Source organism: Hibiscus syriacus, unplaced genomic scaffold, assembly GCF_006381635.1.
Source record: "Hibiscus syriacus cultivar Baekdansim isolate YM2019G1 unplaced genomic scaffold, ASM638163v2 tig00110637_pilon, whole genome shotgun sequence".
Lineage (NCBI taxonomy): Eukaryota > Viridiplantae > Streptophyta > Magnoliopsida > Malvales > Malvaceae > Hibiscus > Hibiscus syriacus.
The window spans coordinates 4,933,703-4,944,126 of record NW_024062808.1 but is presented as its reverse complement, the minus strand read 5'-3'; the positions used below and the strand labels follow the sequence as shown (position 1 = coordinate 4,944,126).

At 32.9% G+C, this 10,424-nt stretch overlaps 1 protein-coding gene and 1 long non-coding RNA gene across 3 annotated transcripts; both read left to right on the top strand.

Moving 5' to 3' along the window:
* Positions 1-6,791: 6,791 nt before the first annotated feature.
* Positions 6,792-7,729, top strand: LOC120136735 (ADP-ribosylation factor 1-like). 2 transcript variants are annotated; one of them, XM_039152702.1, is made up of 3 exons: positions 6,792-6,908; positions 7,323-7,479; positions 7,571-7,729. In XM_039152702.1, exons 2-3 carry the CDS (start codon positions 7,332-7,334, stop codon positions 7,684-7,686), a joined length of 264 nt encoding a protein of 87 aa, XP_039008633.1. In that variant the 5' UTR covers positions 6,792-6,908; positions 7,323-7,331; the 3' UTR covers positions 7,687-7,729. The 2 variants fall into 2 exon arrangements, with proteins under 2 accessions (XP_039008633.1, XP_039008634.1); XM_039152703.1 differs by lacking the exon at positions 6,792-6,908 and adding an exon at positions 7,008-7,080.
* Positions 7,730-8,998: 1,269 nt separating this feature from the next.
* LOC120136736 lies at positions 8,999-9,284 on the top strand. Its single transcript, XR_005517370.1, has 2 exons — positions 8,999-9,114; positions 9,235-9,284. It is a non-coding gene; the product is annotated as an uncharacterized LOC120136736 (long non-coding RNA).
* The last annotated feature ends 1,140 nt before the right edge of the window (positions 9,285-10,424 follow it).

The window sequence follows — 10,424 nt, the reverse complement described above, 5'->3', positions numbered from 1 at the left end:
ATACTGCTCCTTTGGTATCAATACTCTCTGAACAATTTATAAATTTACCTTATGGTATCGATACTCATTCAACCAGTATTGATACTCATGCTTCAATTAACACTCATTTTCTCTTTGAAGTATCGGTACTAGATGAACAGTACCGATACCCCATGCCCAGAATACACTTCTTTAACCCGAAAATCTTACCAAATTTACTTAATTCTTCTACCATAACCTCCTTTTAACCCTTTAAGCTTAACTACACTTATTCAAATCATCTTATATCCATATAACTTATTATCATCTTTAATAACTCATCTTAATTCTTGAAACCAAGAATTTTACTAAATTTCCAACATGTTCTTAATTCACTTCTATTACTTCTAACTTCTTAATTAGATCCTTGAGAAGTCAAATATGACTTAAAATTCCCTTTATAACTTCTTCTTCATCAATTCAATTAAAAACTCTTCATATTTAATCCTTCATAACTCATCCATCTTGGAGTTTCAACACATTTTAATCTCTAATTAAGCTTTCTTAACACACCAAGAATCAAAACTAAGCTTAAAACTCAAGAAATAATCATTTTACCAAAACTCAACTTTAAAATAAAGCTCACGGCAACGAGGGAGAAGAAGAGAACTAAGTCTCCAGACTTTTCTTTCCTTTTATCCTATTTCCACATGTTTATATCCTATATAAAGGAAAATAAAAAATCTTCCTTATGAAATGACCATTATACCCTTTCATCTTTCCAACTTTGCTAATCAATCCAATATCAAAATTCTCTAATTATGTCCCTAACTTTTAACTTGTTTCGAAATTAAGCACAAAGTTTTTGAAATTTATATTTTAGTCACCAACCCTGTTTTGAGATGGTACACTGCTCTTACAGTATCGATACTATCTCTGTAAAGTGCCTTGTTTTGGCATGAAAACACTTATCCATCTACCCAAAAGTCCTATATGATGTCCCCAATTATTGATTAAATGTCTTATTTGATATTAGGGGTCATAAAGAAGGCTTTAAACAATCTAAAATCACAAAACATGGAATCTACCATGAATGCTCCACAACTCAACTTTATGCTATGCTATAATTCTAATGTCTCATAAGTGATATGAAGAAGTTGTAAGTGTGTTACCTTGAAATCTTGTCTTCTAGACATGCCCTCAAATCACTCAAGAAGAAACTTTCTCTTTTCCCCTTGCTCTTGAGCTTTCTCCCACTTCTCTCACTAATCAAGTGTAAGAAAAGGTGTTACTAACTCAACTAAGTGGTTGGGTAAATGCTAAAAACGTTTCCTATAACTTGAATCTATCAAAAAATGAGCTAGAACCTATATATTCACTTAAACCTCCCAAAACCTCATTTTTGGAAACTAAGCCTAAAACATGAGAAATGGAACTTGAATTGAAGCTTGAAGAGTGGAGATTAATAATTTTACCTTGATTAATAAAACCTAAACTTGAGTCTCCTAAAATCTCAACTTTTGCAAGGAAGAAGAAAAGAGAGATATGGAAGGAAGAAGTGGAGTGTTTGGTCAGGGATAAAGGGGAGTGGTTACATGAAATCATGTTATAAGGAAAGGGTTTTCATCTTTCAAAATAACAAAGGGGAAATTTGCATATTTAGTCCCCCTACATTCTATTTCATAAAATACCCTTCACTAATCAATAATTATATTGCCCCAATTCAAGCTCACTATCATTAAACTTGGTCCAAGCTATTATAATAGGTCACTTGTGTTCAACTATGGGTGTCTGGTTGACCCGAGCTACTAACCAGGGATTCGAGCGTTACAGTAATCGTTCAATGGTGTCTGGCTTCTATGTCGGTGTATCAATATTTTCACACAGACAATGAAAATTATAAATCATACAAAGATAACATTAAAGTTTTGATTTAAGTTTGATCTTTAATAGGACTGCAACAAAAATCAAACTGATAAGATTAAAAAGAAGAGAAAGATAAATGTTTTGGTATTAGTTACATCGTAAATAGTAATGAATGATAGTTGAATGATAACGTAAAAGAATTATTGTCATAGGAAAAAGGGTAAAATATTAAGTTAATTTCTTAAATAAATTTACCCCGAAACACAATATTTTACTGTTGTCTTCACACAACTAATTGATGGAGAAAAAAATGAAATTCAAAAATTAAAGTATTGATATAAAATAAGTGCCTAAACTTTATTTAAAGTTAATTTTAGGTGTCTAAAGATTTTTTTGCTGACTAAAATTTTCTCCGTTATAATTTTAGGTGTCTACGTCATAACAATCGTTAAATTCAACCGTTATATGACATGTGTCACTTTTATAAATTTTTAAATATTGTATTTTGAAAAATAAAAAATTATATTTATAAAATTAATATTAACCTCAATTTATATATATATATATATATATATATATATATATATATATATAAACACCAAACATGCCCCAAAACCCTAAAAGTTTTAATTTCAAACCTCCCCTACAAGTTATCACTGGTCACCACGAACGTCTACTGCCACTAACATTGTCAATCGACCGAAATCCAACAATATAAGCCTAGCCAATTTGCACGATGGATTTGCGTCACCCGTCCATTCGAAAGCAACAACTCAGCTTTGAAGAAAAAAAATCATCACCTTCGATTATGAAAATTCAGCAGTAATTTCACACTTTAAACTACAACAGAATCTTATTGAAGGCAAAAACATGGTCGATTATGGGTATTTAGGATTCAGGGTAATAGGTTTAGGGATTTGAGTTTTGGGATTTATGAATTTAAGTGGATTGAGACAATGATAAGAGGAATGATCGGCAATGGAGGTTTGACTATGGGTGGATGACCATTCGATGATGGTGAAGGCAAACGGTAATGGCCTGCAAAGGTATGTGGTCAGGAATGAAGGATTTTAGAGTTTTAGGGTTTATTTTGTAACTTCAAAAAAGTTGATTTTTTTCTAAAATTAATAATATTCTTACATTTTTTTATAAAATAAAAACTTAAAAAATATGAGAATAACATGTGTCACTTAACAATAAAATTTAATGGTTGTTACAGTCTAGGAACCTAAAATTGTAACGTTGGAACGTTAGGCACCTATATTAACAAAAAAATTCTTTAGACGTTTAACTTTACGTTTAGTTTGGATACTTATTTTACAGTAAGTCAAAATTAAATGATAAAATTAAAAGTTTTTTTTTTTTTGAAAAAATGAATAATTAAGTGTTCAATTAAAAAAAGGCTTAATACAAAAAAAAATTTGTTCAAACTATATCATTTTTTATCAAAGTGGTGTCTAAACTTTTTTCGGTCAATCTAAGTGTCGAAGGTTACAAATGTTACCACTTTAGGTGTCTTGACCATTACATTTCTCTGTTAAGTGACATGTGTCATATTCTGATAATTTTATAAAATTTATTTTTTTCAAAAAACTAAAAAATATTATCATATTAAAAAATCTAGAATTTTCTAAAATTATAAAAAAATTCAAAATCCTTAAAATCATTTCTAAAAACCCTAACCATCGTTGACGTCGTTGCCATTGCCTTCACCCTTTCCGAATTTCCCCATACCGTCCCTCACGCCATCACGTCCTATGGGATCATGAATTATCAGGATTTTTTGCCATGTTCGTGGATTTAAACCGTGATTAAGGTTTGCTAGTGGGTATTCATCAGGTGGCTGATTGTCAACTTGAGGCGTGATCAAAGGTAGGTTTAGTCAACGGCAAGGGTGACGATCAATGTGGGTGTATGAATTGAATTTAGAGTTTTCAAAGTTCTGTGGTTTTTTTCAAGATTTGAAAAAAAAAATTGGATTTTTTAAAAAATATATATAATTTAAGTTTTTTATTTAAATTAGAATTTTTAAAATTACTATAACATGACATGCGTTACTTAACAAAACTTTTTAACGATCGCTATGATCAATGCATCTAAAACGATTATATTTATAACATTAGACACTTGAAATTACCAAAAAAATGTTTAAACACCAATTTACAAAAATCGTACATTTATTTTTAGGGTAAATTACATCGTTCCTCACTAAACTATATTCTCTATCCTATTTTCCTCACCTAACTTTCAATTTTTCTATTTTGCTCACTGAACTTTACAAATTAAAACATTTTTCTCACACTGCCGTTAACTATTTAATGGCGTTATGTCGTGGCACAATCATCAAAACAATATCGTTTTGAAAAACTTAAATATACACTAAAACGACATCATTTTCGAATATTATATTGAAAGTTCGGTCAGTAAAATAGGAGAGAGAGTAAAGTTCAGTGAGAAATTGTGTAATTTACCCTTTTTTTTCTTCATTTTCTCTTTGTCGACCACCATGTCATTTTCATTTCGGCCAACATCCACCGGTTAACGGTGGCCGTTCGGTCCCAAAATTCATGGATTAGTGCATCTCGTCCTCCTGAGTCAAAATATGGTGGTTGTTTCACCGGAAAATATCTCAAAACTTGTGAATATCGACTAATTCGGATTCCTCACTTTCAATCTCAAATTTGTGGACTTCGGAGAAACTTCTGAAAAAATGAAGGTCGGATTTGAAATCACGATGTCGAGACGAAGCGACCAATGAAATTTGAGACTAAACAACCACTATCGATGGCGGTCGACGGTGGCATCCAATCACTTTTTGATTTTTTGTATTTTTTAATTATTTTATATTAAAGAATAGTAAAAAAATATCACGTCATCAAAATGTTAGAGAATTAACAGGGAGTGAGAAAAATGATTTAATCTATAAATTCAATAAGCATAATAAAAAATTAAAAGTTAGATGAGGAAAGTATGAGAGAGAATATAATTCAGTGAGTAAATATTTTAATTTACCCGTTATTTTTATACTAGGTCTAAGAAAAGTCTCTTAACTGATGAATACAACGCGTGCATAGAAAGCGTCGTTATAACAGCGTCAAAAGGAAGGACGCTAACTGACTGCCCCCTTTAGTGGCTTTTGGTTCGATGGAAACCCTTGGAATTGGTGGGAAATGGAATCCAATTCTACCACTTTCCTATGTTTGGTTCAAATTTTTCAAGGGAATTGGAATCCTTGATGGAATTCAATTCCATCAAATGAGGGAAAGTGAATTCAATCCAAAAATGAATAGAATTCAATTCCATTGTTGGAGGGAATTGAAATTTGACCATACTACCCTCATCAATCATTTGGTAACTTATTCATATATTGAATAAAAATATTTTTTTTATTATTTCGGGTCGGGTCGGGTCGGTGAAATTTTATTTTGGTCGGGTCGGATCGGGTTTTTTTAAGTGTGATATTCGGGTTGGGTCGGGTTCGGGTTTAGGGTGAAAAAAACGGACCGACCCGAAAATATATATAATTCAAGTCGGGTCGAATGAAGTCATTGTTTTTATTAAATAATTTTTTTTTATTATTTCGGGTCGGGTCGGGTTGGATTTCTAATTCATATATTCGTGTCGGGTCGGATGAAACTTTATTTTGTTCGGGTCGGGTTTTTTAAGTGTGATATTCGGGTCGGGTTTTTTTAAGTGTGATATTCAGGTCGGGTAGGGTTCGTGTTTAGGGTGAAAAAAATCGGACCGACCCGAAAATATATATAATTCGGGTCGGGTCAGATTAAGTCACTGTTTTTATTAAATAAAAATAATTTTTTATTATTTCGGGTCGGGTCGGGTCAGGTCCGATTTCTAATTCATATATTCGGGTCGGGTCGGATGAAACTTTATTTTGTTTGGGTCGGGTTTTTTAAGTGTGATATTCAGGTCGAGTCGGGTCGGGTTTTTTTAAGTGTGATATTTGGGTCGGAGCGGGTCGGGTTCGGGTTTAGGGTGAATAAAACCGGACCGACCCGAAAATATATATAATTCGGGTTGGATTAAGTCACTGTTTTTATTAAATAAAAATAATTTTTTTTCTATTTCGGGTCGGATTTCTAATTCATATATTCGGGGTCGGGTCGGATGAAACTTTATTTTGTTCGGGTCGGGTTTTTTAAGTGTGATATTCGGGTCGAGCCGGGTCGGGTTTTTTTTAAGTGTGATATTCGGGTCAAGTCGGGTCGGGTTCGGGTTTAGGGTGAAAAAAACCGGACCGACCTGAAAAAAATATATAATTTTACCTTATATATTTAGGAATAATTACAATAATACCCCTCTATATATAATTTTTTTCAATTAAGTCAATGTTTTTATTGAATAAAAATAATTTTTTTATTATTTTGAGCCGTGTCGGGTCGAGTTTCTAATTTATATATTGAATAAAAATAGTTTTTGGTATATTTTTTGGTAACTAATTAACATACTCCGATTGGAATGTATCGAAATATTGCTTTATCTTTTGGTAACTTATTAACATAATTTGATTGCGATGATTTTAACTTATAATGTTTATTAGCATGATTTTTATAATTTATTGAAATGAATAATCAATCAATAAAATAAAATTTTAATATTTTTTTATTTTTTTTATAATATATTACTACATGTAAGTTGTAAAATAAACTAAAATAAAGTAAAAAAAATAAGGAATACAATTTTGTCATTTTACATTACTAAAATTAAATTAATCTAATATGTATGTGAACCAAACAGAATATGAAATTGGATTCCAATTCTATTTCCTGTCAACCAAACAGAATATGAAATTAGATTTCAATTCATACAGATTCCAATTCATACATATTCTAATTTATTTGAATTACCTCGTAAAAATTCTATCGCAACCTTTGAGAACAATAAGAAATGGGCAGACGGCGTTCCATCAAACTAAGATTCTATTTTGGATTTATAAATAAAATGCCCATCTCCAAATCTGCGTAAATTCACTGAAAGACAGCTCCTGCGATTTCGAGAGATAGATATGGATCTTCGCTCCTCTCTTTTGATCGGCTTCGCGTACTAATCGTTGGTATTTCTCTCAAGCAAGTCTCTCAAAACCTAAAAATATTCTCACTTTTTCACTTAATTTTCCCGATCTGCTTCGCCCCCCCAACTCCCGTTTTTTTAAAAAAAAATTGAATTCAATTTTTGTTAAAACACCTTGGTTTTACAATCCTTTGCGTTGTTTTATCTTCTCTGATTCTTTGGAGCATCGTAAGTTCGTTAAATCTATTCAATCTGCGTTTTCTTGAATTTATTTCACGCCGTGATTTATTAGTATTTAGATTTCCATGTGCTGATCTGGATTAAATTTAGTCTCTGTTGGGTTCCCGATCGCCCCTCGAACCAGAACCAGGGATTTAAATTGTAGTTGTGGTCACTTTTTTGGTTGATCTTATAACACATAAATAAATTGAAGGTTATCTTAATTGATATGTGGATATTGGTGTTTGCAGACGTGAAAAATGGGACTGTCTTTCGGGAAGCTATTCAGCCGGCTTTTTGCCAAGAAAGAGATGCGCATACTGATGGTTGGACTTGATGCCGCTGGTAAAACTACAATTCTTTACAAGCTGAAGTTGGGAGAGATTGTCACTACCATTCCCACCATAGGTAAGTCGCCATTTCCGCCTTTTGCAGTTTTAACACTTGAGGCTTCATTTGCTTAAAAGATGGCTAATTATGATATATTTTTATCTTGTAGGTTTCAATGTTGAGACTGTGGAATACAAGAACATCAGTTTCACTGTTTGGGATGTTGGTGGCCAGGACAAGGTACCATGCTTTAGTTTTCTTCAATTTTGTTATTATCAACTGTGAAAAAATGCATCAAAAGGATCTTATCTAGGGCATCTTGTGTTATGTTCGTTTTGTTATGAAATCTATGAGTGGGAATGGGCTTGTTTCGTAGATTATATAAACTATACCTTGATAAACTGAATACATGTAGTTCCTTGATTGGAGATAAACACGAGTTGGATCTTCATTTAGGATAATGTGGATACTTAGCAGTCAAAACTGTACCTACTGTTTTGATTATATCTTAGATCATGTTAGATCTTTTAGAATAATTAAGAAGTGCATCAGTGTTTAAAAAGGCTCAATTGAGGTGCGACTAGGTGCTAAGGCTAGGTGAGGGTGAAGCGCCTAATTAGGTCTAGGCGTGGCGATTTCAATGAAGCGCATCAAGGCGCGCTAGGCACCAAGGCACTGCCTTTTCAAAAAAAAAATTGTCGTTTTTATTGTGTTTTACGTACTAACTTATATATCAACAACACAAAAGAAGTAAAAACGAAATGTCAGTGAAGAAAAGAGTAAAATATGGTGGGGGTGATTAGAAAAGAGAGTTTCATGGGAGACGTATGAAAATTTGGCGTGAAATACAGATTGGGGAGGTGCTTTACCTTATATAATTACTGTTTGTCTTGAAGTTTTGAAGTGAGAGAAACAATGGGGATGAATAGAGGCCATTTTTTGTGTTAAAAAAGACAACCGACTTAGCAGACAAAATGAGAGAGGCATGCATGCACGAATTGAGAATCGGGAGAGGAAAAGATAGGTTCTAGTGAGTTTTGTTGTATAGTGATGGGTTCTTGAGCTTGGAAACACAATTTAGAAATACGAAAATGGAGGATTAGGGTGGATAGAAGTGGGGTTTAGGGTGTAGGTAGTGTTAACAAGGAGGAAGACACGTTTGTTGAGAGTGTGAGGTGGAGGGACAAGAAGGAGACAAGTAAAGAAGTTGATGCCAACTCATTATTAGACTTCTATTTATTGTTTCAGTTTCTTATGTGGAATTGTGGACCAAGGAAGGAAGGTGGTTTTGCTGGGGTTCTCAGTTTCAATGGTTGATGAAACAAATGTTTAATACATAAAATGCTAATAATGAATACTCTTTGGTATTTATATTGCATGAACTGTTCTTTTTGTTTGATTATACAACTGGAAAAAATTTGTATATCTTTTATTTTTAAAATGTGCGCATCACTTCAATAAGGCGCGTGCCTTACACCTTGGCTATAAAACCCCTATCGTCTTAGTGCGCCTTGTGCCCTTCTCAACACTAAGAGCATGTGGTGTTTATTTACCTGGATTAATGAATTGACTTATCTTTGACATTCTGCATAGATCCGGCCATTGCGGAGGCATCACTTCCAAAACACGCAAGGACTTATTTTTGTGGTTGATAGCAATGATCGTGATAGTGTGGTTGAAGCTAGGGATGAGTTGCACAGGATGTTGAATGAGGTATCCAAGCAGCAAAGATTTTTGTTATTGTTGCAATGAGCACAGTTGTGTGGTTATTGGATGGGATGGGTAGGGTGGTTCCGCCGACACTTAACACATTATTTTTATGTGCATTGGCAGGATGAGTTGAGGGATACTGTGCTGCTAGTTTTTGCAAATAAGCAAGATCTTCCAAATGCTATGAAGAAGAATGGACAACAGGGATCAGTAAACTGAAAAATGATGCTGAGCAATGGAGAAAGAATGAAAAGATACATGAAGATCGAGCGAGGAAGTTCTCTCATGATTTATAGATTGCTGAAGAAAGACGCAATACAACCATCATTGATTTGGAAAAATATCAAGCTGAAAATAAAATGTTAAGAGGGGTCATAGCCAACAAGGAAGTATCATATCAGATCCATCAGCATGAGATTGATACTGAATTAAAATCAATTAAAGCCAATAATAATACGTTGATGAAAGAAGATGAAAGAAAAAGACATTGTCATGAAGGAAGTTACTACTCAAGCAAGCAATGTAGCTAATAAAACTAGTTGATTTAGTTGGCTTCACGAGATAATAAAAACATATTAACAACTCCATACCTGAGCATGAGTGGAAGTTAATTTGGCTATTAAGGGAAATAAAGAAGTTAGGAGTGAAATTTATCCCCTATATGTAAAGTTTTGTTTGATGTATCGAAACTTTTGTGTTCAATGAAAGTTGTTTTAAAATGATCACTATTGATTAATACCTTTTTCATACATGCATTTGCATTGCACAATTTGCATTCTTATTTTTGCATTTCTGCATTTTTTAGATTTTCATTTTACATTCATATCTTTGCATTTGCATTCGCATCTTTGCATTTTTACGTTTGTATTTACATTTTCATTTTTTCATTTGCATCTTTGCATAATTATATTTATAGTTTCTATCTTACATTATGCATTTGCATTTTGTTCCAAACTATTTTACATGCATTAAATCATAAAAATATGGGAATAATTCGTGGAGGATTCCATGACAGAATTTTCGAAATCAAATTGAAGCTAACTTGGTCTTCCTAGAGAAAGACAAGAGCCATGAATGAGATTTTAGCAAGGTTGGTAGAATTGAGAAACTGCAAAAGCAACTCATAAAGACTCAACAAGAGATGATCGATCAAGCAAAAAAGTTTCAGGATGATTCAAAGGAACAAATGGATCAAGCAAAAAAGTTTCAAGATGATTTAAAGGAACAATTGACCAAATTAAGGGACATGGTGAATGTTGTGATCCATGGAGAGGATTCCGTTGTAAAAGATTTGGATGGGATTATGAATGTTA

Bases quoted from the DNA above. Each gene is read 5' to 3' on its own strand.
- LOC120136735 (XM_039152702.1), top strand. From the start codon at position 7,332: ATGGGACTGTCTTTCGGGAAGCTATTCAGCCGGCTTTTTGCCAAGAAA. The intron at 7,480-7,570 runs GTAAGTCGCCAT...TTTATCTTGTAG, and splicing joins CACTACCATTCCCACCATAG to GTTTCAATGTTGAGACTGTG.